This window comes from Pseudonaja textilis, chromosome 2 (genome assembly GCF_049901715.1).
Source record: "Pseudonaja textilis isolate UNSWEBS1 chromosome 2, rPseTex1.2, whole genome shotgun sequence".
NCBI classification, from domain to species: domain Eukaryota; kingdom Metazoa; phylum Chordata; class Lepidosauria; order Squamata; family Elapidae; genus Pseudonaja; species Pseudonaja textilis.
The window spans coordinates 1,860,480-1,887,452 of record NC_141991.1 but is presented as its reverse complement, the minus strand read 5'-3'; the positions used below and the strand labels follow the sequence as shown (position 1 = coordinate 1,887,452).

General features: G+C 44.2%; 5 protein-coding genes across 6 annotated transcripts in view; all 5 read left to right on the top strand.

Annotated features, from left to right (window-relative positions):
- LOC113454385 (uncharacterized) overlaps positions 1-25,956 on the top strand; it is a 31,000-nt gene extending 5,044 nt beyond the window's left edge. The window contains 3 exon segments of the mRNA XM_087928473.1: positions 1-293; positions 4,832-4,836; positions 22,719-25,956. Coding sequence (XP_087784599.1) covers positions 1-293; positions 4,832-4,836; positions 22,719-24,628 — 2,208 coding nt within the window. The 3' untranslated portion in view covers positions 24,629-25,956.
- The window catches only part of LOC148126528 (uncharacterized), a 149,451-nt gene that overhangs the window by 5,005 nt on the left and 117,473 nt on the right, over positions 1-26,973 (top strand). The window contains exon 1 of one of the 2 annotated variants that reach the window (XM_087927887.1): positions 5,371-5,456. The exons of the other annotated variant lie outside the window; for it this stretch is intronic. The gene's annotated coding sequence lies outside the window, so the exon portion shown is untranslated. Of the gene's footprint in view, positions 1-5,370; positions 5,457-26,973 lie in introns of those variants that run through there. 2 annotated transcript variants of the gene reach the window in all.
- Positions 5,371-26,973, top strand: part of LOC113451933 (uncharacterized) — a 159,129-nt gene continuing 137,526 nt past the window's right edge. Inside the window, exon 1 of the mRNA XM_087928475.1 lies at positions 5,371-5,456. The gene's annotated coding sequence lies outside the window, so the exon portion shown is untranslated. The remainder of the gene's footprint in view (positions 5,457-26,973) is intronic.
- Positions 5,392-26,973, top strand: part of LOC148126529 (uncharacterized) — a 74,720-nt gene continuing 53,138 nt past the window's right edge. Inside the window, exon 1 of the mRNA XM_087928303.1 lies at positions 5,392-5,456. The gene's annotated coding sequence lies outside the window, so the exon portion shown is untranslated. The remainder of the gene's footprint in view (positions 5,457-26,973) is intronic.
- Positions 5,397-26,973, top strand: part of LOC113453097 (uncharacterized) — a 154,519-nt gene continuing 132,942 nt past the window's right edge. The window contains exon 1 of the mRNA XM_087928229.1: positions 5,397-5,456. The gene's annotated coding sequence lies outside the window, so the exon portion shown is untranslated. The remainder of the gene's footprint in view (positions 5,457-26,973) is intronic.

Below are 26,973 nucleotides of genomic sequence, written 5' to 3'. Positions count from 1 at the left end.
AGCCTGGTGATACACCAGAGATCTCACACAGGAGAGAAACCCTTTGAATGTTCTGATTGTGGAAAAAGTTTCTCTCAGAATTCCCAGCTTGTGATACACCAGAGGACTCACACAGGAGTGAAACCCTTTAAATGTCCTGATTGTGGGAAAAGTTTCAGTCAGAAGTCCAGCCTGGTGAGACACCAGAGAACTCACACAGGGGAGAAACCTTATGAGTGTCCAGACTGTGGGAAAGATCTCAGTACTAGGGTTAACCTTCTAAATCATATGCTTATACACACAGGGGAGAAACCGTTTAAGTGCCCCAAGTGTGGATGGTCCTTCAGGAAACATTCCGCCCTTATTGCACACAAGAAAACCCACCTGAGACCCAAAGTGATGAGTATAGGGAAGGCATAAATTTCATTTCTTTTTTTAAATACAGTTTATTGATTTTACAATTAAAATAGACCAACAACACACACATAAATGTAAGAGAGAAAAGGAAAAAAAAAGCAAGAAAAAGACAGAAAACAATTAAAAACATTTCCATCTTCAACAGTTTGTGAGACCTCCTTTTTATCCTTATTTTGTGCCATATACACAATTCTATATATATATATATATATATTACTACTACGATTCTATCATATTCTTTTGCCTTTTAGTTGAAAACTGTCTTTGGTCTATCCATTTGTACCAGCAGTTCCAGCTGTTGTAATATATTGAAGTGTCTTATCTTTTAATGCCAAGGTTAATTTGTCCATTTCTGCACAACTTGAAATTTTTTGAATAATCATTTCCTCTGATGGAATATGAGGCTGTTTCCAACATTGTGCAAAAGCCAATCTGGCCGCTTGTCAAAATATGTCCTTATTATATATTTCACTCGTTTTGGGGTATATTTTTTTTTAGTTTTTATCAAAGATCCCTAATAGAAAGGACTCTGGTTTAAATTCGATCTGTTCTCTTGTCATTTCCTCCAGTCAATTTCTAATTTTCTGCCAATATTTTTGAGCTTCTGTACAAGACCACCACATATGGAAGAAAATTCCCTCTTTTTTTTTTGCATTTCCAGCAGATTGATTCATATTGGGGTGTATCTTCGCTGATCTCGAAGGAGGAAGGTGCCACCTGTAAAACATTTTATAGGAATTTTCTTTGTACGCTACCGATTTTGTGATTTTATTATTTCTACCCCAGACCTTTTCCCATTCTGTTAAGGTGATACTACGTCCTATATTCCTACTCTAGGCTATAATGTTTCCTTTAACAATTTCTTCTGCTAATTCTACCTCTAATAAATAATTATAAAATTTTGTTTTTGTTTTTTTGCCTGATCCTAATAAAATTTTATCTAATTGCTGGAGTTTATTATTAATTCCAAATTCTTTCTTGTCCTGAATTTGAAGATATGCCCACCGATCAATTTTTAATCCCTGATCTTGAAGGTCTTGCCACAATTTCAGATTTCCTTGCATATCCAATAGGTCCTTATATTTAATCATTTTAGTAATATCCAGATTATTTGGGTGGATCATCGCCTCCATTGTTGAGATCCAGATTGGCATCTTTAAATAGTGTTTTTTCTGTATTTTCTTCCAATTGGTCAGTAATGAATCTCTGATTAGGTGTCTGTGAAAATATTTCTGGCTAGTTTTCCCAATATCCCATAAAAAAGCATGCCACCCCCTCTGTAAGTCATGGCCTTCTAAGAGTAATATTCTCTTATTGGTTAAATTCACCCATTCCTTCAACCATACTAAAGAGGCCGCACTATAACACAACTCCCAATTTGGGAGTGCCAGCCCTCCCCTGCTCTTCATATCTTGCATTGCCTTTAAATTTATTCTAGGTTTTTTCCTTGCCAGATGAATTTTGCGGTTATCTTGTGTTCTTCAAAAAACTTTTGTGTACTTTAATTGGAATCGTCTGAAATATATAGAGGAATTTTGGAAGAATATTCATTTTAATAGCAGCAATCCTGCCTAATAGTGGAAGTTGCAGTTTGCCCCATGTTTCTAAATCCTTCTTTACCTGTTGCATTAATTTGTCATAACTGTTTTCCTTTTGTGTCTTGCAATGTGCTATCAACCATATTCCTAAATATTTAGCTTTCTTTATCACTTGTAGTCCCATAACTTCTAGTTCTAATTTCTGTTTTCCTGTTAAATTTTTAGTCATTAATTTCATTTTCTTCCTATTAATTTTTAGTCCTGCTACTGCTCCAAATTGTTCTAATTCATTCATCAATTTTTATCCTCTTTCTGTTGGTTCTTCAATGAAAAAAAATCATATCATCCGCAAACGCTTGCAACTTATATTCTTCTTTCTTAACCTTTAATCCTTTTATGTCTGGGTTCTGTCTAATTCGCGTTAATAATGCTTCTAGTGATAATATGAAGAGCAGGGGTGAGAGTGGGCAGCCCTGTCTGACTCCTTTTTCTATTTTTATTTTCTATTTCTAATTTCATTTCTAACGTCCCATTATAAGTCCAGCTGAGAAACTGACTTATTTAATTTGACTGTAAAGAATTTGCCTGATTTTTTTGTAGACAAATATATAAGAGGGATGTGGTGGCTCAGTGGCTAAGACGCTGAGCTTGTCAATCATAAAGGTCAGCAATTCAGTGGTTTGAATCCCTAGCACCACATAATGGAATGAGCTCCCGTTACTTGTCTCAGCTTCTGCCAACCTAGCAGTTCAAAAGCATGTAAAAATGCAAGTAGAAAAATAGGGCCACTTTAGTGGGAAGGTAAAAATATTCTGTACACCTGTGTTTAGTCATGCTGGCCACATGACCATGGAGACGTCTTTGGACAGCACTGGCTCTTAAGAGATGAGCACCGGCCCCTAGAGCCAGAAACGACTAGCACATATGTGCAAGTGGAACCTTTACCTTTATGTAATGATATTAGATGGGAAGGAGAAAAGAAGAAATTGCAACATATTAGTTTGATAATGGCTATTTGGCCATCAGCAGCAGAAGTTGCTGGATATTTATTTTTGCAGAAATTGTGCAATTATGTAAAAATATTTTGGGAGTGTTCTTTGCATTTTTATCATGGTAGATAGAAATACCACATAGAGTCCCAGCCTTTTTCTTCCTTGCCTTCCCTGAGATTTTCAGCCCCAGAATTCTCCAGCCAGCATCTCTTGGGGACAGGAGCACTCAGACTATAGTTAGAGATTGTGGCTCCTCATTTAATGAGAAAGCGAAAGAAGAAGCCGAAGGATTTCAAAGTTTATCTTTTCCAAACAGTTTCAAGAATTCAGCACACCAAGCACGTCTGTTCAGATTGTGTCAAGAATGAGGCACACCAGTGGAAGTTACCATGTGAATAGCAAATATATTGGGGGAGTTTGGGGCAGTGAGAAAACCAGGGTAAAATTTCAGATGTAAAGGCTGTTGTGCCTTGCAGGTGGTCTTCATTGGAGAACAGCTGTAGGAATATTGAGTTGAGGAGAAAAGGGATTGTGGTTTTGACCACAGGATCTCCAGCTTTATTGACAACTACTGCTGTGATCTTCACTTGCAAATGATTTAGAATTGAAACATTTAAACATATGCAAAATTTCTAAAATTTAAAATAGTATGTGTTTATGTGTTGCGGGGTGGTGTTGGGAAAACAGAATGGAGCTGAGTGTTTACTGGCCGGATGCCCTTCCTGTTGCCAATGCGGAGTTTGCAGCATATATATTCTCATTGTGTCCAGAGAGAGAAATATCTGCCTCTACCTAGGATTGAAGTCACACCTCCTGATTGTGAAGTGAGAGCTCCACTTCTAGTTCACTGCACCACACTAAAATAGTAAAATATATATTTAATCAACTTTCGTTCTTTCCTTGGTGTGACATTTTAGTGCACCATCTTTATCATGTCTCATTGTAGTTAGGAATTGGAAATGCTTGCAATGATCCCAAAGCCTCTGAATCTCTTACAAGGCTATATAACAATATCAAGCAAAATTAAATAAAGCCAACTAAGAGTCACAGGGGATGGTCTACGGCAGGGGTCACCAACCTTTTGGACCTCAGGGATCACCAAATTCATAATTTTAAATCCTGCAGACCACTAATAGGAATTTTGATTGATGGTGGCTTGCTGACATTGGTGGGAGAGAGATCTGATCTAAACCCTCCCTCTCTCTCACACACACACAAACACACAGAGGCATGGGTGGGATTCAAATTTCTTAACTGGTTCTGTGGATGTGGCCTAATTTGTGGGTGTGGATTGGTGGCCATGTGACTGGCTGGGCATGGCTTGTATGTAAATATTATAAATATTGATGTAAATATTGATATTTTTATTAAAAAAGAGCAACTTTTACCCAAAATCAGGCAAAGCAGGCAGGCAGATTGAATTGCTCACACAATCACAGATTCATTCAGAGATCTACCTTTCTGCCATCGGCTACCTGAGTCTGCACTGAATTATAGAAGCTTCAGTTCTAAGGAAGGTTTTAAGCAGAGCCGAAGATCTAAAGATTAGCTAGAAAGCCAATGGTTTCCTGCTTTCTAGCTAATCTAAACTTCCCGGCACAGCAGAATAGCTGACGGTTGGGGGAAAAAAAAGGAAAAATAGCAACTTAGGCAAGTTTGCCAGGTAAGGAGTAAGTGGGTGGGGAGGGTTCCTGCACGCCATGTGGGCGGCGCAGCCTTGTGTTCCCATGCAGCCTGGATTAATTGCTTTGGAGGGTGCTCTGGAGCTCCTTCAGTCCATGGCAGGCCGGTGCACCAGGGTGAAGGAGCAGTTACTCTGGGATGGCCAAAGAGCCAGTCTTGTGACTACTGCAGCTTTGGAATATGGCACCGACTTTCCCACCAATGTCAGCCAGCCACAGTCAGATATTGTAGGGAGGAAGAAGATCCAGTTTGGTGTAGTGATGAAGAAACCAGGTTAGAGACAGAGAAACGCTCAGTTTCAGTCCCACCTGAAGGGCGCAAAACCACCTGTTCAACTTTGGCCAGTCCTCTCAGGCCTAGGAAGCAGGAAAAGTCGGGGGGGGGCCACTTCCAAAAACCGTTGCCAAGGAAAGTGCAAGGCCAGCCATCAAGACTGACTCAAAGGCACAAAAAAAACGGAGCTAAGTAGCGTCAAAATTCTCTATTTCACTTGGCTCGGTTGCAAAAGTCAGTTGCTAGGAGGCGAACACTTTCTGTCGCCGCCACGTAATCCGTGAAAACATCTTCCAAACGCCATGGTGAGCCTTGATAAAGCGTGTTTTTCCACCTCCTGTCGCTAGATGGCGGTCAGGCAACATCTGTGCCAAGAAAGACATCAATCCAGTACTGCCATCCGTGCTCGAGCTTAAAAAAGCAGTTCTAAACTACATAGTATTGCAATGCTAGAAAGGAAGGGAGGAGAGGAAAAGCGCAGAGAGGAACTTCCTCTTCCGGATCGCTCGTGGGAGGAAGGTGGTGTCCAGAGCGGCTTCTGTGCTCTTCCCAGGATGGAAGCAGCAGCTGGCAGGTGAGTTGGGGGCAGCAGGTGGGAGGAGAGTCCGGGAGCAAGTCGGGCTGTTCGGTTCCCTCCGCGGCCTGGAAGCAGAGAAGCAACTGGGCTGAAGCGCGTCAGCTGCAGGTTCCTTCCCTCCCCAGATCGGAGCCCGCTGGGGCTGCACGCTGTGAAACTGGTGGCTGCGATTCTCTGCTGGGGGGAAGATCTCAAAAGCCTCTTTCAAGCGACGGTGGATCCTTTGGGAATGGCTCCCCTCCAGAGGTTGTGGGGGCTCCGTGACTGGAGGGTCTTCGGAGGAGATTGGACAGCCGTTTGTTCGGAATGGAATAGGGTCTCCTGCCTGAACTAGAAGATCTCCAAGGTCCCCCCAAAAAACTCAATTTTTCTGTAGTGGACCCTATGTTTTCTGGGGAAAACCCACAATGATTTTTTTTTTAAGAACTGCAGAGGAACAGATGTAAGTTGACACCATCATTTGAAATCAGGCTTTATGATCGGGCGGCTTAGTGACACAGATGCTAGTCCCAATTGCAGTCAGTAAGTGAAGACTACTTCAATTGGGATGTCACCAAAGGGGTTGTGGAAAGTATTTTCTGCCCTTACTCAGAGCTCAGGACTTCCATGGGCAAAACTGGTGCTTCAAATCTTGCAGAGGCTTTAGGCATAATTTCAGCAGTTAAAAGCTCCACATCTGTAAGGCTAGTGTCATGCAGATTGACAGGTGTGGCTCGATAAAATAAAAGACAGAGTCCAAGTGTGTGTGTGTGTGTGTGTGTTGATAAGCCCATGCATTTATTGTCTGAATAAAGATGGGTGCCCACAAAAAGGAAGGAACCCAGAACTGAGTGTAAGGTAGATGTTTAAAATTTCACTTTCACTTCATTACATACAGTCAGAGGCAGCTCTCACACGACAGATAAGATATAGAAATTTTTTAAAAATATAAAAGTTACAAAAATAGTCAAGCATGCCTTCTGTGGTTTTGGAGACATGCCTAACCCACAGGCTAGTGTGGGTGCTGGCAAACCACAGCTCTGGAGACGCATGTGGCTCTTTCAGCCCTCTACTGTGGCTCCCTGTCCCATTACTGGCCAGCTCCGCCCCTTGCCCTCCCCTTTTTCGTCAGGTCTGAGAAGGTCACGAGGGCAGGCAGGATGGGAATGGGATCTGGGTGGATGGAGTATTGGAAAGAGGGACGGGCCTGAAGCGCCTAGCCACAGATTTAAGAGGTTCAGGGCAGTGGGAAAAGGGAGCTGTCCGCACCGAACCTTGCATGCCCACCCTGTGGGACAGGCTCGAAGAAAGCCCTCACCAAAGATGCTTGCCTGTCAGCCAGTTCCCTGCCCTGCTCTCTCTCTCTCTCTCTCTCTCTCTCTCTTTCTCTCTCTTCTGTGCTCTCTGTCTCTGCATCTCTTCTCTCTCTCAGAAAGCCACTGCTGGACCACGCCAGCAGCTTTCCTTGCGGCTCTTCGCTACTCCTTTTATTTCTTCTTTTTGGAAATCTGGGCTGGCTTAGGAACGAGCGCCAGCCATGGCGGAGGATTCCCTTTGGGCACCACCCCTCGTCCTCCTGTGACCCCTTGGACGGCTGTGGCCAGGCGGGTAGACCCTCAAGTGAGCAGCTGCCTGCCCCACACATGCCTTTGCTGGGCTTTGGCGCTTGCTTGAGGAACATCTCCCTGTGCATGCGCACCCTTTTGGTCCCTCCACAGCCGGCCAAGGGGTCACAAGAGGAGAAGGAGGGGGTGGAGGAGGGTCACCTGAAGGGAAGCCTCCACCATGGCTGGCGATCGTTCCTCAGCCAGCCCGAATTTCCAAATAGAAGAAATAAAAAGGGTGGCGAACAGGCCCAAGGAGAGCTTGCAGGTTTTGCCCACCCACGGCCTTCTCAGAGACAGAGACAGACGGGTGGCGGGGGAGAGAGAGCCATAGAGAGACACAGAGAGAGGGGAAGATAGGGAGAGGGAGAGAGAGGGGCAGAGATATACAGAAAGGGGGAGAGAGAGAGACATAGAGAAGGGTTTTGTGGCTGTGTAGGCATGGCTAGGGGGTCATGTGACTGGGTGGAATGAGTGACATCGAGTTGGCCATGCCCACCGAAGTTTTGTGGCTCCTGATCCTCCCCACCCCCACCATGGGAAACTGGTCCAAATGGCTGTTTCCGTGTTTAAGGTTGCAAACCCCTGGGCTAGTAGTTTCCTGTGAAAGTTTTCATGGTCCCAGAAGCTTGTTGAGGCCTGAATTTCAGCCTTGCCATCTCAATAGACGAGCAATCATCAAATTCATCAGATTCCTGACTAACTTTAGGGCAGAACGTTTGACTGAAACCATTTTGAGATATTTTTCGAGCTTGAAAGACATGGATTTTCTCCATATTGGGTGTGTGTTATTTCTCCCTGAAATGTGTGTGTGTGTATCGTATATCGTATATACCTCCAAATGTATACTCTCTCCCCAGGACTTCCAGATAAACAGTGATGTGAAAAAGAAACTACACTCTCCTTGACTTCTATGATTCTATATATCAGGACGTAGTAAAAATAATTTGGTCCTTAGAAGTTCTTAAAAGTAGATAAATACAACCACAGATGAACAACAATACATGTCATATTACATCAGATCATCATTTATTTTATAAAAAAGCCAAAACGAAGAAGTCATGTGTGTAAAATGTGTGATTCAATAATTTGTAGAACCAGCAACAACTAGAAGTAATTCTTTTCTGTGTGACTTTCTCAGTCTCTTGCAGCGTTGTGGAGGAATTTTGGCCCATCTTTTTTACAATGTTGCTTCAGTCCATTGAGGTTTTTTATGCACAACTCGCTTGTGGTCCCGCCAATCGGGTTGAGGTCTGGACTTTGACTGCCATTGCAACAGCTTTTACCTTTTCTTTTTCAGCCATTCTGTTGTAGATTTCCTGATGTGTTTGCAACCATTGTCCTGTTGCATAATCCCATGTCAGCCTAGCTTTAGCTACTGGACAGATGGCCTCACTTTTGACTCTAGAATACTTTGGTATACAGTTCATGGTCAACTCAATGGTTGCAAGGTGTCCAAGTCCTGCGGCTGTAAAACAAGCCCAAATCATCACCTCTCCACCTCCATTGTTGGCAGTTTGTATGAGATGCCTTGTGCTGATATGCTGTGTTTGGTTTTTGTCAAACGTATCACTGTGCATTATGGGCAAATATCTCCACTTTGGTCTCGTCTGTGACAAGGACAGTGTTCCAGAATCATGTGATTTGTTCAGGTGCAACTGTGCAAACCTCAGCCATGCTGCCATGACCTTTTTAGAGAGAAGAGACTTTCCCTTGTGTAGCCCTTCCAAACGAAGCATACTTGTTCAGTCTTTTTCTAATTGAAATGTCATGAATCTTAACATTTGACAAAGTAACTGAAGCCTGTAGAGTCTGAGATATAACTCTTTGTTTCTTAACAATTGATCAAGGGCACTTTATTAGCAGTACTTGACTGGTACTTCACCTCATTAAGCTATGGAAGCACTGAGAAATTTCCTACTGGTGAGACAATTAACCAGCAGAATGGCTTGCCTTCAGTAATTGTGATAACAGATAACAGATAATCAGAGTTGGAAGGGACCTTGTAGGTCATCTAGTCCAACCCGCTGCCCAAGCGGGAGATCCTACACCATTTCTGACAAATGGCAGTCCAATCTCTTCTTGAAAGTCTCAAGTGATGGCCCTCCCACAACTTCTGAGGATAAGCTGTTACATTGGTTGATTGTTCTCACTGTCAGAAAGTTTCTCCTTATTTCCAGATTAAATCTCTCCTTGTTCAGTTTCCATCCATTATTCCTTGCCTGGCCTACAGGCACTTTAGAAAACAGCTTGACCCCTTCCTCTCTGTGGCAGCCTCTCAGATATTAGAAGACCACTATCCTGTCTCCCCTGGTCCTTCTCTTCACTAGACCAGCCATGCCCAGTTCCTGCAACCGTTCATTGTATGTTTTAGCCCCCAGTCCCCTAATCATCCTGGTTGCTCTCCCCTGTACTTTTTTCTAGAGTCTCAATATCATTTTTATAATGTGGTGACCAAAACTGGATGCAATACTCTAGCTGTGGTCTTACTAAGGCTTTATAGAGTGGCATTAGTACCTCACTTGATCTTGATTGTATCCCTCTGTTAATACAACTTAGGATAGCATTAGCTCTTTTGGTTGCTGCTGCACACTACTGGCTCATATTTAGCTGGTTGTCCACTAAGACTCCAAGATCTCTGTCACAGTTACTGCTATTGAGTCTGGTTTGACCCAGTCTATATGTGTACTTTTGGTTTTTCTTGTCTAAGGGTAGGACTTTACTTTTCTCTTCGTTGAATTTCATTTTGTTACATACGGCCCAGTGTTCTAGTCTGTCAAGATCCATCTGGATTTTGAGCCTACCTTCTTGGGTGTTAGCTATTCCTGCCGGCTTAGTATTATCTGCAAATTTGGTAAGTTCCCCTTCTATTCCCTCATCTAAGTCATTAATGAAGATATTGAAGAGTACTGGGTCTAAGAGAGAACCTTGTGGCACCCCACTGCTTAATTCCCTCCATGTAGACTTAGACCCATTAAGGGCTGCTCCATTGCTGGAGGCTTTTCAGAAGAGGTGAGACAACCACTTATCTGAAATGTTGTAGGATCTCCTCATGGTGGGCTGCCAAGTTTTTAACAATCGGTTCCCTGCCCTAATGACTGTCTGGGTGGGCATGGCTGGGTGATCATGTGAGTGCCTAGGTGTGGCCAACTTGACGTCACTCAACACAATTGGCCCCTCCTCCTGGCCTCAACCAGATACGATATTTATTTATTACTACTGAACATCACTTAACGATGGCAAGGAAAATCCCAAAATGGAGCAAAACTCACTTAAATCTTGCTTAGCAATGGAAATTTGGGCTCAGTTGTGGCCATAAATCAAGGACTACCCCTAATGAGAAGGTAGGATAAGAAGCCTACTTTGCTCACCCCTTTGGGGTGACTTTCAAGAAACATTTCAAGATGAAAGATTTTGAGCACAGAGGGTGGTGGTATCGCTGAAGTTGGTGGGGCCGCCATGTTCGGCTGTGGGCTGCCAGAGGGAGGCGGGAAATCTGAACATGGGCAGCGGTCTCAGCGAGAAGGACCTTCTGTAGCTTCTCACACGAGGAGGCGGGTGCTACCTGGTTGCCTTGGGGAATAGAGAGGCCTCCCAGCAGGCCAGGTTCACTCAGTCGCTTGCTTTGCTATCCTGCCTCTGCTCTTGCAAGCTGTCTTTTCTCTTCCTGGCTCCCCTTGTCCCAAAATCAGTCTTCTCTCTGCTAGCAACCCCTTCTCCAGAATGGTTTCGACAGGATCCATATATGGGATGTGTTCAGTTCTGTTCGGCTATAGACCGAATTGAAAAAACTGAAGAACCACCCCCTTTGGGCTACCATTTCCAGGTCTTCTATTCGGTCTCGGCTGATATAGACAGTTGCTCAATAGCTCCTGTGCTTTTTTTTGCAAATAGAGAGACGCTGGCAGCTTAAAAATTACTTGATTTTTTTTTTATTTTGGAATAATCCACACAACAGTCTTAAAGGGACTACAAGCATGACAAGCAAATTGCCTCCATGCTTCGTTCGACTGAAAGTACAGCTACAGTCTCAGCAAGCTGCCTGCCTGTTCTACAATGGAGCCTCCTATAGCGCCCGATTACATTTTCTACCAACTCGCTCCCAAAACCTAGAAAAAGGCATTGGGAGCGTTGAAGATTCATCTGCCTGCGAGGAAGCCTACCCGCATTAAGAGAGCACTACCTATTCAGCGCACGGAGATCGAGGTATGGAGCCAAGAACAGTTAGCGCCTAACAGCTGACTGGCGGAGACCCATTCAGCGCTTTACTCAAGGATCACAGTAAGACGAAGGTATTGAGGGGCTCCTGAATTGAAAAGCTTGATAGGCAGCCTGCCCAAAGAAGGGAGCGCTGCCTAAGCAGAGCTGTGGATCAATTGGCACGCAGTTCCAGGTGCGGTAATTCCGGCACTGTAGTGGTTAGATTTGGCGAGAACACCACTTTGAAATAGACAGCCATTTTCCAAGTCAAGCCTGGTGTGCCTTTCAACTGATCCTTTCTGCCGTTGCACAGCCAAACAGCCTGGTGCTCCATTTTCTGCTGATCTGCCAAGCAGTCTGGTGATCATTTCCTCCTGTTTTTTTTCCTAGTGTTACCAAATCACAGTCTGGAGGTTTTTTTCTGCTGATCTAACAAAAGTGGGCTTTAGACATTGATTAACATACGGCTAGCTCCCTCATTTAAATATTTAAGGAACTAATCCATTTTAGCTGGCATATTATTGCCTATAGAATAGACTTAGGAGTTTTCAATCTTCTTTGAAGGCATACTGTCAGATGGTGCTCCGTTCAAAATCCAAGAAAGAAATACTTAGATTCCATTAATTAGAGAAAAGATATTTTTTACTGGAAGTCAAGTGGTAGCAACAAAAGAATTCTGAATCTGAGAAAATGAGCATGTAAATCACATATACAAAGTAATGGCAACGTTCCCACCCCCAATAGTTCAATTGGCTCATCCAATTAAAAGTTGTGTATAGCATCATGTGGGCATCTCCAGGTGGTGATGAGGCCTCTGTCCGTTGACCTTGACATATTTTGATAAAGAGTTGCGGCTGCACATAGTATAGGAAAGAAACATAAGCAAGAACCTTCCCACCCCAACTTATACAGTTCTGTTTCGTAACACCTCCAGCTCACTTCCCATAACCATATGCCCCCTCCTCCCCGCATTACTTATGACAGCTGAAAGTTGCAAAGCAAAGGAAGAAAATCTTGAAGGCTGACATTCGGCCCTCCTGCAAAAGAGGCATTAGTCCTATAACAGATAAAAATAGAAGATAGGTGTGGTCTATAACTGCTACATCACTCGCATCGGCTTGGATTACAAAAGGAGTGTCCATGTCCGTGTGCTTGAGTACTGGTTCAGCAGCAAACAGTCGTTTCAGCTTCTCAAAAGCAGCTTGTCACTCGATGGACCACTCCAGTGGTTTACTAGGCTTTGGTTTCACTTCCCTTTGGTTTTTAGGAGATTTGTGATAGGCATTGCAATATTCGCAAAAGCAGGGATAAATTGATGGTAAAAATTAGCAAATCTCAAGAAACTTTGAAGTTGTTACCTGGTGCGGGGAGGGGCCATTCCAAAACAGCACGAACTTTCCCTGGATCCATTTCTATGCCATCGTGTGATATGCGATAGCCTAAATAGTCAAATTTTTCCCGGTGGAATTCACACTTGGACTACTTTACGTACAGTTCAGCAGCTCAAAGTTTTTCCAGAACTGACTGCACTAGTTTCACATGTTTATCACGAGTCTCCGTGTAGATAAGAATATCTACAAGATAAACCAACACCCCTTTGTATAAATGTTCATGCAACACCTGATTTATCATTTGCATGAATACTGCAGGGGCCCCCTGTAGGCCAAACGGAAGAACGTTGAATTGGAAACAGCCCATTGGGCTGTTAAAAGCAGTTTTCCATTCATCTCCTTCCTTAATTCGAACTCGGTAGTTTGCTTCTCTCAGGTCGAGTTTCGTAAAAATTTTCCCTTTGGCCAAGCGCGCCAACATATCCTTCATCAAGGGGAGGGGGTACATGTTCTCCATGGAAGTGGCGTTAAGGTTTCTATAGTCAACACATAAACGCAGAGAGCCATCTTCTCATGGAACAATACTGGGGCCGCTACTCGGGGCCTAGCAGGTTGGATGAAACCACGTTCCAAATTTTTATCAATAAATGACCACAGCTCTTCTACCTCCCGTGGTGTCATCGAGTACAGTTTTGGTTTTGGGAGTTTCACTCCTGGCAAAATTTCAATACTGCAATCTGTTGAGTGATTGGGGGGTGGGGGAGCTCGTCCAAGGCCTTTTCACTGAATACCTCCTTTAAGTCCCAATATTCCTCTGGAATTTTCTCCTCCCCCCTTATATTCTCGATGCCAGTGGAGGCCAGCTCTGTGGGATTCTTGGGTTTCAGTTGAGATTGCCCCTCCCCTTCTGGAGGTTGGTCAGTACATATGCACAATGATCCCCTCCTGCAGTCAACATGGGGGTTCCATTTCCGGAGCCAGGGCAAACCCAGTATTAGGGGGCACTCCATCCCAGGAGCCACAATAAAATACAAAGTCTCTCTATGCTTCCCCATCGTCATTTCTACTGGTTCCATTATGAAATGTGCAGGGCTGCCCCCAGCTACCGATCCATCCAGTTGGCAAAAGGCTATGGGTGTTTTTAAAGAATTTAGCCTTAAGTCCATTTTCTCTACTACCTCTGAGCTGATTACACACCTTGTGCAGCCAGAGTCTAACAAGGCCAACATTTCCCCTTTGGCTCCCGACGTGGGTACCCTTAATCTCACTGGAATGGTCATAGGGCCCTTGTTTGGACTTACCAGTGAGTCGTCTTTCGATTCGGATTCACTCTCTTCAGAAGAGGTTGGAGTTCCCAGCTCCTCTCCTTTTGGAGGGGCGATCTCTACAGCCTCCTCTGCTTTAAGCACCATTTCGCGAGGCTTTGCAGGGTTTTTTTCAGGTTTTCTTCCTCCTCCTGGTGCCCCCTTTGGCTCTAGCTTGGCATGGCAGTCTGCAGCCCGGTGACCTTCCTTCCCACATCGGAAGCATGCAATGGTCTTGGGTTTTGTCGCCATCCCTCCCTTTTGAGGTTTTAAGGTTTCTCGAGGGCTGGTGGGGGAGGACTTGCTCCAACCAAGCCCCCCCGCGGCATCTGTTTCAGGTCAGGTCAATTTCCACCTCTGCTGCCAGCACGTGCCACAGCTGCAGCTTACTGGGGTCTCTTCTGGCAATACAGCTTTGATAAACATCTTCATTCAACCCATCTTTAAAAATTTCTATCAGGGCTCCCTGGGACCAGCCTTGAATATGACACGCCAGCTCTCTATATTCCTGGGTGTACTCGGCCACTGATGTCTGCCCTGATTTATGGTCTTCATCCTAATTCGGGCCTTACGTTCAGCAAGTGGTTCTTCAAACCTGGCCCGCAGCGCAGTCATGAACAGGTCATAATTCATCAGCTGGGGGGCATTATCATTATGCAAAGTACCATCCACTTTGCAGCTGTTCCCTCAAGAGCCCTGGTAACACATCTAACTTTGGCTGCTTCTGAGGATAAGTCCTCTTCATATTCCTCCATATGGCTCCAGACTTGTGCCAGGAAGAACTCCTTGGGATCCCCCCGATATTTTACATCCAACAGAGGCACCTTTGGAGTTCTATGCCTTCTGGCAATTACTCCCCCCACCAGAGGCCCCTGGGCTGCTGCTGCCTGTTGTGCCAGCCCAGGTTGATTTATGGGGGTGGATGCTCTGATTCTTCTGGCTGGGGTTGCCTCCCTCTCTTCCCCCTCATACCTTTGATCAGTCTGAGGTTCTCCGACAGCCTCATTTAGAAGATGCAGGGCTTGAGTTAGTAAAAAATTCTTTCTTTTCTTCTCTTGCCATGGCTCTTCTCTTCCATGCCAACAGGTAGTGGTCACTCCTGGAGGAGGCTTTTTCTCAGGATCCTTCCAGCCAACTCCTAGGGACCATTTGGGTTTTACAGCTGGTTTTTCGCCAAGGCTTAATTCTGCTAACAAGTCGGCTTCCCTTGCTGCTTCTAATAGCAGGGAATCTGGTCCTCCAGTTGCTCCCAGGTCTTCTTGGTCGGTGGCTGGATTAGACATTGTGTTGAGACCCCCTTGGAAGAAAATTTATTAATTCTCCAGGTGGGCTGGTAAAGTCAGATTCAGAATAATGTCAGATGGTGCTCCATTCCAAATCCAAGAAAGAAATACTTAGACTCCATTAATTAGAGAAAAGATATTTTTTACTGGAAGTCAAGTGGTAGCAACAAAAGAATTCTGAATCTGAGAAAATGAGCATGTAAATCACATATACAAAGTGATGGCAACATTCCCACCCCCAATAGTTCAATTGGCTCATCCAATTAAAAGTTGTGTACAGCATCATGTGGGCATCTCCAGGTGGTGATGAGGCCTCTGTCCGTTGACCTTGACATATTTTGATAAAGAGTTGCGGCTGCGCATAGCATAGGATAGAAGCCTAAGCAAGAACCTTCCCCCCCAACTTATACAGTTCCGTTTCATAACACCTCCATCTCGCTTCCCATAACCATGTCCCCCCTCCTCCCCCCATTACTTATGACAGCCGAAAGATGCAAAGCAAAGGAAGAAAATCTTGAAGGATGACACATACTTACCATTAGCAGTTATCAGAAGTGGTGTAGGGTCTCCCGCTTGGGCGGGGAGTTGGACTAGATGACCTATAAGGTCCCTTCCAACTCTGATTATCTGTTATCTGTTATCCCATTGGAGTTAACTATTTACATTAGAGGGACCTCATTATAACTAGATAGAGTATTTCTACCACATCCAGTAAAATAATGGATGAGTCTTCCAGCACACCCTCCACACCAGACTGCTGACACCCAGCAGAAAGGAAGAGGTAAACGAACCTGGAAAATCAGAGGTTCTGTTCAGGAGGCAGCAGACAAGATCAGGGCTAAGGCCCAAGCAAATAGGAAAACCAAGACAGACAAACAAGCTGAGCGTCGGCTCCATAACACCCTTGTAAGGCAGGTAGAAAAGAACTCCAGAGATCAAGAAAAGCTAACACAGTCCTCCCAGGATGGATCAGACAAGTCAGCCAGTCCAATCCCAAGAAGGTTTAGACATAGAAATTCGGGGGCAGACAGTTAAAAACACCCAGGCTGAAGAACTTCCAGGTTGCTCTCATTAGAATGGCCCAAACCCATTGGCTCCTTCCTTTCCAAAGCCGGTGCAAATGCAACAGGCTGGGACAGGAGCGCAGTTAATGCCAGTGGAGGTACAACAATGGTTCACCCAGTTAATAAGCCAGGGACTGATGGGGGGAACTCCGCAGAGACAACCTGTTCAGGTAGACTCTAGCATAGGCTTCTCTCACCGTAGCAAACATCACCATCCCCTGAAACGATCTGCACTGCTACAACCTTACCCTCTGGTCTCCTCAGAGGAGGTACAATCAGATTATTGCATTGAGGAAGGAGATTTTGAGACACTATGTGAGGAGGAGATTGAACCAGAAAAATCTGGGTTCAAAGGACTCTTTAGGCCTCATTTATTTAAACCATTGTTGGCCAAAGCCAAGAGCGTGACCGGGTTAGAGTTTAATAGAGGCACCAATTATCTCACATAAGACAAGGGGTAATGAAGCCTTTTTCACAGACCCCAAAGAGGAAACGGAAGTTATTCCTTCTTACAAAATCTTTTTTTAATATAGTCTAAAGAGAATTAGATCTCCCTGGTTCATGCCCTAGTGCGACTGCTTTCGACAAACGCTTTTACAATGTAGATACACCATTAGCAGCAGCTCTACAGCTTCCTGAAGTCAATGATCCGGTATTAGCACCCGCATCTTCTTCAGCCACACTTTATGATGAAGATGACGTCCTTAAAGGCGAGGACAAAAAGGCAATCTTAATGTGGCGGAGGACACACCAGGCAGCAGCATGGGAGATCAAAAACACCACAGCGGCATCCTTATTCATCAGAGCATCGCTGATTTGGCTACAGCAAATGCAACAAGTACCAACTAGCAACATCAGAGCCCACCTAGATTTGAACTAGGTGATTGCCGCATCAGAATACATGGCAGATACCATACTGAACTCCATGAAGTTCGCATTTTGCATCCTGTCTTTGGCGGTGGCTGCTCGCCGGTTACTGTGGCTCAGATATTGGCAGGCAGACACCAAAAGAAAATGGAAACTTGCATCAGCATCATATAGAGGTGGCAAACTTTTTGGTACCCCATTAGATCCTGTTCTCATTGAGTCAAGGGACAAATGTAAGATCTTGCCGTCAGTCTTGAAGAAGGGAGAAACGAGGTTCTCACCCTATTACAGACGTTCCTTTCATGCACCTTTCTACAGGGCAACTAATCAAAGGAATCAAGGAAACTTCAGTCTGCGGCAAGACTCCCAACCTGCGCAAGGGGGCTGTTACAAGGCAAGATCGCAACCACAGGCCAAACGTGGCCGTATTTTGAGGGTCCTCCAACAGGTCCTTTCGCAAATACAAATAAGCAATCCATGGCTCCTGTTGGCAGAAGACTCCAGTTTTCGCAGACCAATGGGAGAAAACTACCTCAGATGCTTGGGTTAAACAGACAACAAGGCTGGGTCTGGCCCTTGAATTCCAATCCTGTCCCCCGAGATTTTTCATCTGCTGCCTGGTGTCAACAAACACCTCTAGACGAAGGCTGATGAAGGAGGCAATTCAGCATCCTAATAATCCAAGCTGTGGAAGTAGTCCCGGAGGAAGAACAGGACCACGGATTCTATTCAATGTTATTTATGGTTCCCAAAGCATCGGAGGCTGGAGGGCCATTTTGAACCTCAAAAGACTAAACTCTTTTATTATTTATCACAGGTTCAAGATGCACATGCTTCAATCTATTTTGAAGAGCATGAGACAATTTAACTTCAATTGACCTTACGGAGGTGTACTTACATATCCCTATCCTCCCTGGCCACTGTCAGTATTTGAGATTTTGTTTGAGACACCTTCCTGCAAAACAAGTATAGAGCCCTCCCGTTTGTTTTAGCGTTGCCCGTAGGACATTTACCAAGGTCCTGGCTACTCTAACAGCTCACCTTAGAACCATACCAATTAGGATATTAGCCTACTTGGACGATATCTTAATTCAGTCAGTCTCTCAGGACCAAGCTGCTAGTGACTTGAGGACCACCCTACAGACTTTAGAATCTCATGGGGTCTTGGTTAACCGGGAAAAGAGCCATTTTGATCCCTCTGCCAGACTATTGCACCTAGGTGCGATAATAGACACTAAGGCCGAATTAGTTTGTCTCTCCCAACAACGAAGGGAGGACATTCAAGTGTTAGCTGGTCATTTCCATTCCACCGGGATGGCTTCCCCTGGCCAAATGTCTGAACTACCAGGCAAAATGATATCGTGCCTTGACATTGTACCATGGGCACATATGCACTCGTGAATTGCAATGGTTCTTATTCCCATTTAAGAGAACAAAGAAGGGGACCTTGACCATCCGAGTGAGATTGCCATCCAAAGTATTAACATCCTTGCTTTGGTGGACCTTGTCGTCCTTAGACAAGGGGTGCTCTTTTAAAGACAAAGACCATATAACCATATCTACCGATGCTAGTCTTTCAGGATGGGGGGCCCATTGTCGGGACAAGGTGGTGCAGGGCACTTGGACCGATAATGACCTAAATCACAATATCAATTGGCTAGAGTTAAGACCTTGCTCTCAGGGAATTTGAGTCACAAATTGTAGGACAGGATGAGCTCCTCCTAATGGACAATGTAGCCACTAAGGTGCACATCAATTGTCAGGAAGGGACACAATCAAGAATCTTACAGAAAGAGGCCTCTTGTCTCTGCACCTGGGTGGAAAAGAACTTACTTTCAATCAAAACTGAGCATATTTCAGGGGTGCTGGATGTCAGGGCAGATTGACTGAGCAGGTCCACAATAGATCACGCAGAATGGGCTTTGCATCCTCTTCTCTTCCAGGAGATTTCTCACAGATTTGGACACCCAGTAGTATATCTCTTTGCATCTGAAATGAATCATCAACTGCCTCGTTTCTTCTCTAAGTTCCCGTCCTGGGGGGCGGAGGGAGTCAATGCCCTTCACTGTCAGTGGCCAGGGGACTGCTTTATGCCTTCCCTCCATTGCCGCTCATCTCGGCAGTCATCAAAAAGACCCTGTAGCAGAAGGTGGAGATTCTCCTTGTGGCACCATCCTGGCCCAGGAGGCCGTGGTTCGTTGGACTTGGTCAATCTGTCGGTATCACGCCCGTGGAGGATTTCCCCCAACAGGATCTTTCTCAGCCAGGGGCCAATCCAACAGCCAGAGCCTCAGTGGCTCCAATTGGCCACCTGGCACTTGAGAGGTGATTGCTGAGGGGGGCTGATCTTTCATCTCAAGTTATTAACACCATACAGGTGGACAGAAGGCAATCCACTATCCGATTTTACAAAGCCACTTGGAAGGCCTTCTGTGCCTGGAGCAGGGAAAGGAACTTCAACTCCACTGAGGCTTTGATCCCCCAGGTGTTAGAGTTTTTGCAGCAGGGACTGGACAGGGGCCTTGCTCCAGCAACACTGCATAGACAGGTGGCAGCACTTTCATCGGTACTACCATGTACAAGTCTAGACTCATTAACACGAACCCTTTAATTTGCCATTTTCTCAAAGGAGCATCAAATTTACAACTGGTGGTCATACATAGATTTCCCACCTGGGATCTCACCAAAGTGCTGCAAGCCCTTACGGTTCCACCTTTTGGGCCCTTGAGAACTGTCAACGTACAATACCTATCTTATAAAATAATTTTCTTGGTGGCCATCACATCGGCCAGGAGGATATCGGAGCTGGCAACTCTGTCAGTAAGAGCTGATATTCCATCCCAATTGAATAGTCTTGCGATTTGATCCAACCTCTATCCCTAAGGTCAATTCTTATTTTCATAGGGCGCAAGAATGTATTTTGCCAAATTTTTTCCCAAACCCATCTTACCCAAGAGAAAGACTTTGGCACATGCTAGATGTAAGGAGAGCCCTTCACATATACATTAAAAGAGCAGCTTCCTTTCAAAAAAAAAAAGCATAGGATATGTTTATCTCCTTTCATCAGAACTCAGAAGGTTTTCTCTTCTTCCATAGGCAGATGGATTAGAGCAACGATTGTTAAGGTTACACAGCACAAGGCTTACCTCTTCTGTCACATATTATAGCTCACTCTACACATAGTGCGGCCACTACAGCGGTTTGGACTACTCAGGCTACAGTGGAAGAGATATGTCAGGCGGCGACATCCACTCCTTCACTATTCCTTAGACACTATAGACTTGACTCGTTTGCCTCCGCGGAGGCAACCTTTGGACAAAGAGTCTTGCAAAAGGTCCTACCAGAAGGACATCCTCAATAGTGGCCAGAATCCCACCCACCGGATATTTGCTTTGGTATGTCCCATACATGGATCCTGTTGAAACCATTCTGGAGAAGGGGCTTTCGTAGACTTACCTGAGAATGCACCTTCTCAGATGATGTAGACAGGATCCAGACCTGCCCGTTTTTTTCTCGCTGTTATGGTCAGGACTGTATAAAAGACTACTAACCATGATTATTATATAAAGATGGGACCCATGCAGGATGACCTCGACTTCAATAAGAACTGGATATTGTAGCCCAAAGGAGGGGTATCTTCAGTTTTTTCTATTCAGTCTATAGCCGAACAGAGCTGAATACATCCCATACATGGATCCTGTCTACACCATCTGAGAGGGTGTGTTCTCAGGTAAGTCTACCAATGCTCCTTCTTCTCCCTCCTCACTGCCGGGCAATCCCATGTGATGAAGGGCTCCACGGCGGCAATTTTTATAAAGATCTTTTAATAAAACCTCCAACACGGCAGCCAAGGTCCAATCCCGAGCCAAAAAACCCAGCTCTCCCCTCCCCACCCGGCACGTCTGCTTCACCTCGCTAAATCAGGCCTAGAGCCTGAGGAAAGGTTAGAATTCAATGGGCAGGGGGGGAGGGACAGAAAAGCAACAGAGCGAGATCGATGAAAGTAAACTCAAGTTTCTTAACCTGGACTAGCAAAAGGCGGTGACGGCAGGGAATACAAAGGCCAACTGGAGCATGGGTGCAGCATTCGGTCATGTAGGCTTCAAAGAAAAGTTACTTCAGGGAAAGGGGCTCAGCCTGCTGTCTAAAACAGAAGATCCTGCTAAGGTCCAGATCCTACAAAACAAGCCGGGGTGTTCAGTCTGTGTGTCCAGCTCCTGCCGTTCTAAGCCTCCCCCGCCTCACTTGCTTCCACCAGACTCGCTTCCCTCATTCTTCATCCAAATGTACACAGAGCAAACATGCACACATCTCACAGCGCCAGAGGAACCCCACACACGCTGTCTCCTCACAGAAGGTCCCAATGCCATGATGTGTGCCTTTCTAAATCTCTTCCCCCCACCGCCCACTTGCTCCCACTGTGAACTCACCAGCTCGGCTCGCTTACTTACCTCCATCCCGCTTACCCTCCTTCAGAAGACCCTTACTCACTCCCTACTTCTTCCCCAACAACTGCCTCTTTCTTTGTTCAAATGTACACACAGAGCAAACATGCACACATCTCATGGCAAACAGGTGTGAAACAGCAGTAACCCACCTCTGGGTCTCCTGGTTGAGCAGGGGCTGGATTAGAAGATCTCCAAGATCCTTTCAAATTCTATTATTTTTTTCTATTGCGATGATATTTTTATGTCCTGCTAAGTAAAACCAAAGATATCAAAGAAGGTGTTCTTTCTTTTTTACTTCCCTGTATTTGAAAACAACCCTTTGCTCTTCTAAGAATTCGTGATTGACCCAGTCAACGAATGAATTTCTTCATTGAATGGATATTCGAACTAGGATCTGGGTAGCCTTCCATGTGTCAAATGAATCATGATTAATGTAACAGCTTATTGGAGCATTGTGGCATGTTTGCTTTGTCATTGTAATGTAAAAATTTTCTTTTTTTCTCATCTTCTGCAACCATTTTATGCCCAATTAAAGATACCCTTTTATTTGAATCTTATAGACAAAGAGGATGGCAAAAAGAGCACTCTGGACAACTGAGGATAACAAGCAACACGGAATAGCAAAGCAAGTCAGTTGAGAAATCAAATTATTTCCATTTCCTTCGGAGAGCTACACAATTCCTCAACAGGTGATAGAGAAACGTGATATATATTTGTGAAACGTGATAATATATTCAAGCATATATTACATGAAAAGATTATTTTTCCATTTAGCAAATGGGAAGTTACTGGGGAGGAAAAGGTCAATTGAAAAGCCACGTAGAGCAGACGGTGTTGAAGGCCTCACTGTGGGAGGAAGAAAACAGCTTGAATCAAAGCACTACTAAAGAAGAGAAAATCCGTATTTTTTACTTCCTCAAGAATATTAGTGGTGGAAAACCTCCATAGATGTGCTTCTTGTGGGAAAGATTCAACTTGAAATTACAGCTGATTTTGCCTGAGAGGAACCAAACTGGAGAAAAACCTTACATATACTCTGAATGTGGCAAAACCTCTGATCAGAACAGCTCGTGATGCACCCGAGAATTCGCACAGGAGAGAAACAGTATGAATGTCCAGATTGTGAGACAAGTTTCAGTACCAATTCCGACTATATTAGCCACCAGATGACTCACACAGGTGAGAAATTCTGTAAACATCTTGAATGTGGGAATAGTTTCACTCAGAATTCTCACCTCGTTTCACACCTGAGAACTCACACAGGAGAGAAACCCTTTGAGTGTCCTGACTGTGGGAAAAGTTTCACTAAACATTCCAGCTTGGTTCAACACCAGAGGACTCACACAGGAGAGAAACCCTTTGAGTGTCCAGACTGTGGTAAAAGTTTCAGTCAGAATTCCAGCTTGGTTCGACACCAGAGGACTCACACGGGAGAGAAACCTTTTCAGTGTTCTTACTGTGGGAAAGGTTTCAGTACCAATTCCAACCTTATTATCCACCAGATGATTCACACAGGTGAGAAACTCTGTACATGTCGTGAATGTGGGATTAGTTTTAGTCGAAATTCTCACCTCGTTGCACACCTGAGAACTCACACAGGAGAGAAACCCTTTGAGTGTCCTGATTGTGGTAAAAGTTTCAGTCAAAATTCCAGCTTAGTTCAACACCAAAGGACTCACACAGGAGAGAAACCTTTTGAGTGTTCTTTCTGTGGGAAAAGATTCAGTACCAATTCCAACCTTATTAGTCACCAGAGGCTTCATACAGGAGAGAAACCCTTTAAATGTCCTGATTGTGGGAGATGTTTTAGTACCAATTCCATCCTGGTGATACACCAGAGAATTCACACAGGAGAGAAACCCTTTGAATGTCCTGATTGTGGGAGAAGTTTCAGTCGGAATTCCAGCTTGGTCCAACACCAAAGGACTCACACAGGAGAGAAACCTTTTGAGTGTTCCCACTGTGGGAAAGGTTTCAGTACCAATTCCAACCTTATTAGCCACCAGAGACTTCACACAGGAGAGAAACCCTTTAAATGTACTGATTGTGAGAGAAGTTTCAGTCACAACTCCAGCCTGGTAATGCACCAAAGGACTCACACACCAGAGAAACCGTTTGAATGTCTTGATTCTGGAAAATGTTTCAGTCTGAATTCCCATCTTATTAATCACCAGAGGATTCACACAGGAGAGAAACCCTTTGAATGTCCTGATTGTGGGAAAAGTTTCAGTAAGAGTTCCCACCTCATTAGCCACAAGAGGACTCACACAGGAGAGAAACCGTTTGAATGTCCTGATTGTGAGAAAAGTTTCACTACCAATTCCAGCCTATTGATGCATCTGAGAACTCATACAGGAGAGAAACCCTTTGAATGTCCTGACTGTGGGAAACGTTTCACTAAAAATTCCAACTTGCTTCAACATCAGAGGACTCACACAGGCGACAAACCCTTTGAATGTCCTGATTGTGGGAAATGTTTCAGTCAGAATTCCCGCCTGGTGATACACCAGAGGACTCACACAGGGGAGAAACCTTTTGAATGTCCTGATTGTGGGAAATGTTTCAGTCATAATTCCCACCTTATTAATCACCAGAGGATTCATACAGGAGAGAAACCCTTTGAATGTCCTGATTGTGGGAAAAGTTTCAGTACCAATTCCAGCCTAGTGGTACACCAGAGAACTCACACAGGCGAGAAACCCTTTGAATGTCCTGATTGTGAGAAAAGTTTCAGTATCAATTCCAGCCTGGTGGTACACCAGAGAACTCACACAGGCGAGAAACCCTTTGAATGTCCTGATTGTGAGAAAAGTTTCAGTACCAATTCCAACCTGGTGATGCACCTGAGAACTCACACAGGAGAGAAACCCTTTGGGTGTCCTGACTGTGGAAAATGTTTCACTAAAAATTCCAACTTGGTTCAACATCAGAGGACTCACACAGGAGAGAAACCCTTTGAATGTCCCGATTGTGGGAACAGTTTTAGTAAGAAGTCCCACCTTATTAATCACCAGAGAACTCACACAGGAGAGAAACCCTTTGAATGTCCTGATTATGAGAAATGTTTCAATGATAATTCCAGCTCGTGATACACCAGGGAAGTCACACAGGAGAGAAACCATTTAAAACTATCGTGATTGTGGCAGAATTTTCAGTCACAATTCCAGCCTGGTGAGACATCAGAGGACACACACAGGAGTGAAACATTATGAGTGTCCAGAATGTGGGAAAGATCTCAGTAGTAGGTTTAATCTTCTAAATCATATGCTTATACACACAGGGGAGAAACCATTTAAGTGCCCCAAGTGTAGAACATCCTTCAGGAAACATTCCGCCCTTACTGCATATAAGAAAATCCACTTGAGGCCCTAAGTGATGAGTGTAGAGAAGGTTTGAATTTCATTTCATAGTCCCATTGTAAGTACAGTTGAGAAATTTAATTTGACTGTAAAGAATTTGCCTGATATTCTTAGGCAAATATCTAATGATATTAGATGGGAAGGAGAAAAGAAGAAATTGCAACATATTAGTTTGATAATGGCTATTTGGCCATTAGCAGCAGAAGTTGCTGGATATTTCTTTTTGCAGAAATTGTGCAATTATGTAAAATATTTTGGGAATGTTCTTTGCATTTTTATCATGGTAGATGATAGAAATGCCACATACAGAGTCCCAGCCTTTTTCTTCCTTGCCTGCCCCATGATTTTTAGCCACAGAATTCTCTAGCTAGCATCTCTTGGGGATATGAGCACTCATGCTATAGTTAGAGATTGTGGCTCCTCCTATAATGAGAAAGTGAGAGAAGAAGAAGAAGGGTTTCAAAGTTTATCTTTTCCAAACAGTTCCAAGAATTCAGTGCATGTCTGTTCAGATTGTGTCAAGAATGAGGCACACCAGTGGAAGTTACCATATGAGTAGCAAATATATTGGGGGAGTTTGGGGCAGTGAGAAAACCAGGGTAAAATTTCAGATATAAAGGCTGTTGTGCCTTGCAGGGGGCCTTCATGGAGAAGAGCTGTAGGAATATTGATTTGAAGAGAAAAGGGATTGTGGTTTTGACCACAGGATCTCCATCTTTAATCGCAACTCCTGCTGTGATCTCCTTCACTTGCAAGTGATTTCGAATTTAAACATTTAAACTTATGCAAAATTTCTAAAATTTAAAATAGTATGTGTGTGTGTGTGTGTATGCGTTGCGAGGTGGTGTTGGGATAATTGAATGGAGCTGAATGTTTACTGGCCAGATGCCCTTCCTGTCGCCAATGGGGCGTTCGCAGCATATATATTCTCATTGTGCCCAGAGAGAGGAACGTCTACCTCTACCTAGGATTGAACTCACAACCTCCTGATTGTGAAGGAAGAGCTCCACTTCTAGTTCACCACACCACACTAAAATAGTAAAAATATATTTAATCAATTTTCCTTCTTTTCTTTCCTTGGTGTCACATTTTAATGCACTATCTTTATCACGTCTCATCTTATTGTAGTTAGGTGTTGGAAATGTTTGCAATGATCCCAAGGCCTTTGAATCTCTTACAGGGCTATGTAACAATATCAAGGAAATTAAATAAAGCCAACCTAAGAGTCAGAGGGGATGGTCCACAGGACTGGGTAAAAAGCCATAAGTCCCCCCTCAGTCCATTTCCTCAGAATCAAAATTTGAAACTCAGATTGAAAGGTGTAAAGTATGTGTTGTTTGGAAGATACTGGATCTTGAAAGCTGCAGCCTTTAATTTGGGGTTGGAGTAGCAGGTACAGCTGAATGGATAGATTTTGTGGGCAGGAAGAAGGCCCAGTTTGGTGGTCACAAGCCTAGAGCCTGAGAGACCCTCATTTCCGGTCCTGCTGTAGGCACAAAGCCGTCTCAGAGATCTTGGCCTGTCCTGTCCTCTCAGGCCTTGGAAACAGGAAATATACTTTCAAAAAATCTTGCCAAGGAAACTGCAGGGAAGTGGGAATACAGGATAACACCTCAAAACCTACTTTTGCAAATGACAAACCTTGAAGAGTGAAGCCTTCTCAAGATTAGGGAGATGTTGTGCCATAAATATTTATGAAGTTCTTGTTTGTATACGCAGCCGCTAAATGATTTCCAGCTTCATCCTATCAATAGAATAATGAAACACGGAAGAATAACTGGAAACATCCACTCTCCTTGCTTCCAAACCACATCTAGGTAGGAGAGATTCTGTCTATCTGCATCCTTCCAAAGCCTAAATCTCACTAAAGGGAAGAATTGCTCTGCGCAGCCTTCCCTATCTCCACAGAAATTAGGTTTATTATTCCCAAACATTTTGAGCAAAAGATTTGGAGGGCACTAGTTTGTAGAAAGATGATATATACATTTCTTGTGGCTCTTAATGTAATGTAATGTAATGTAAACCACTTTCACCCACTGGACCAGAAATTTGTCTCTGATTCTTCCTCCTGTGCC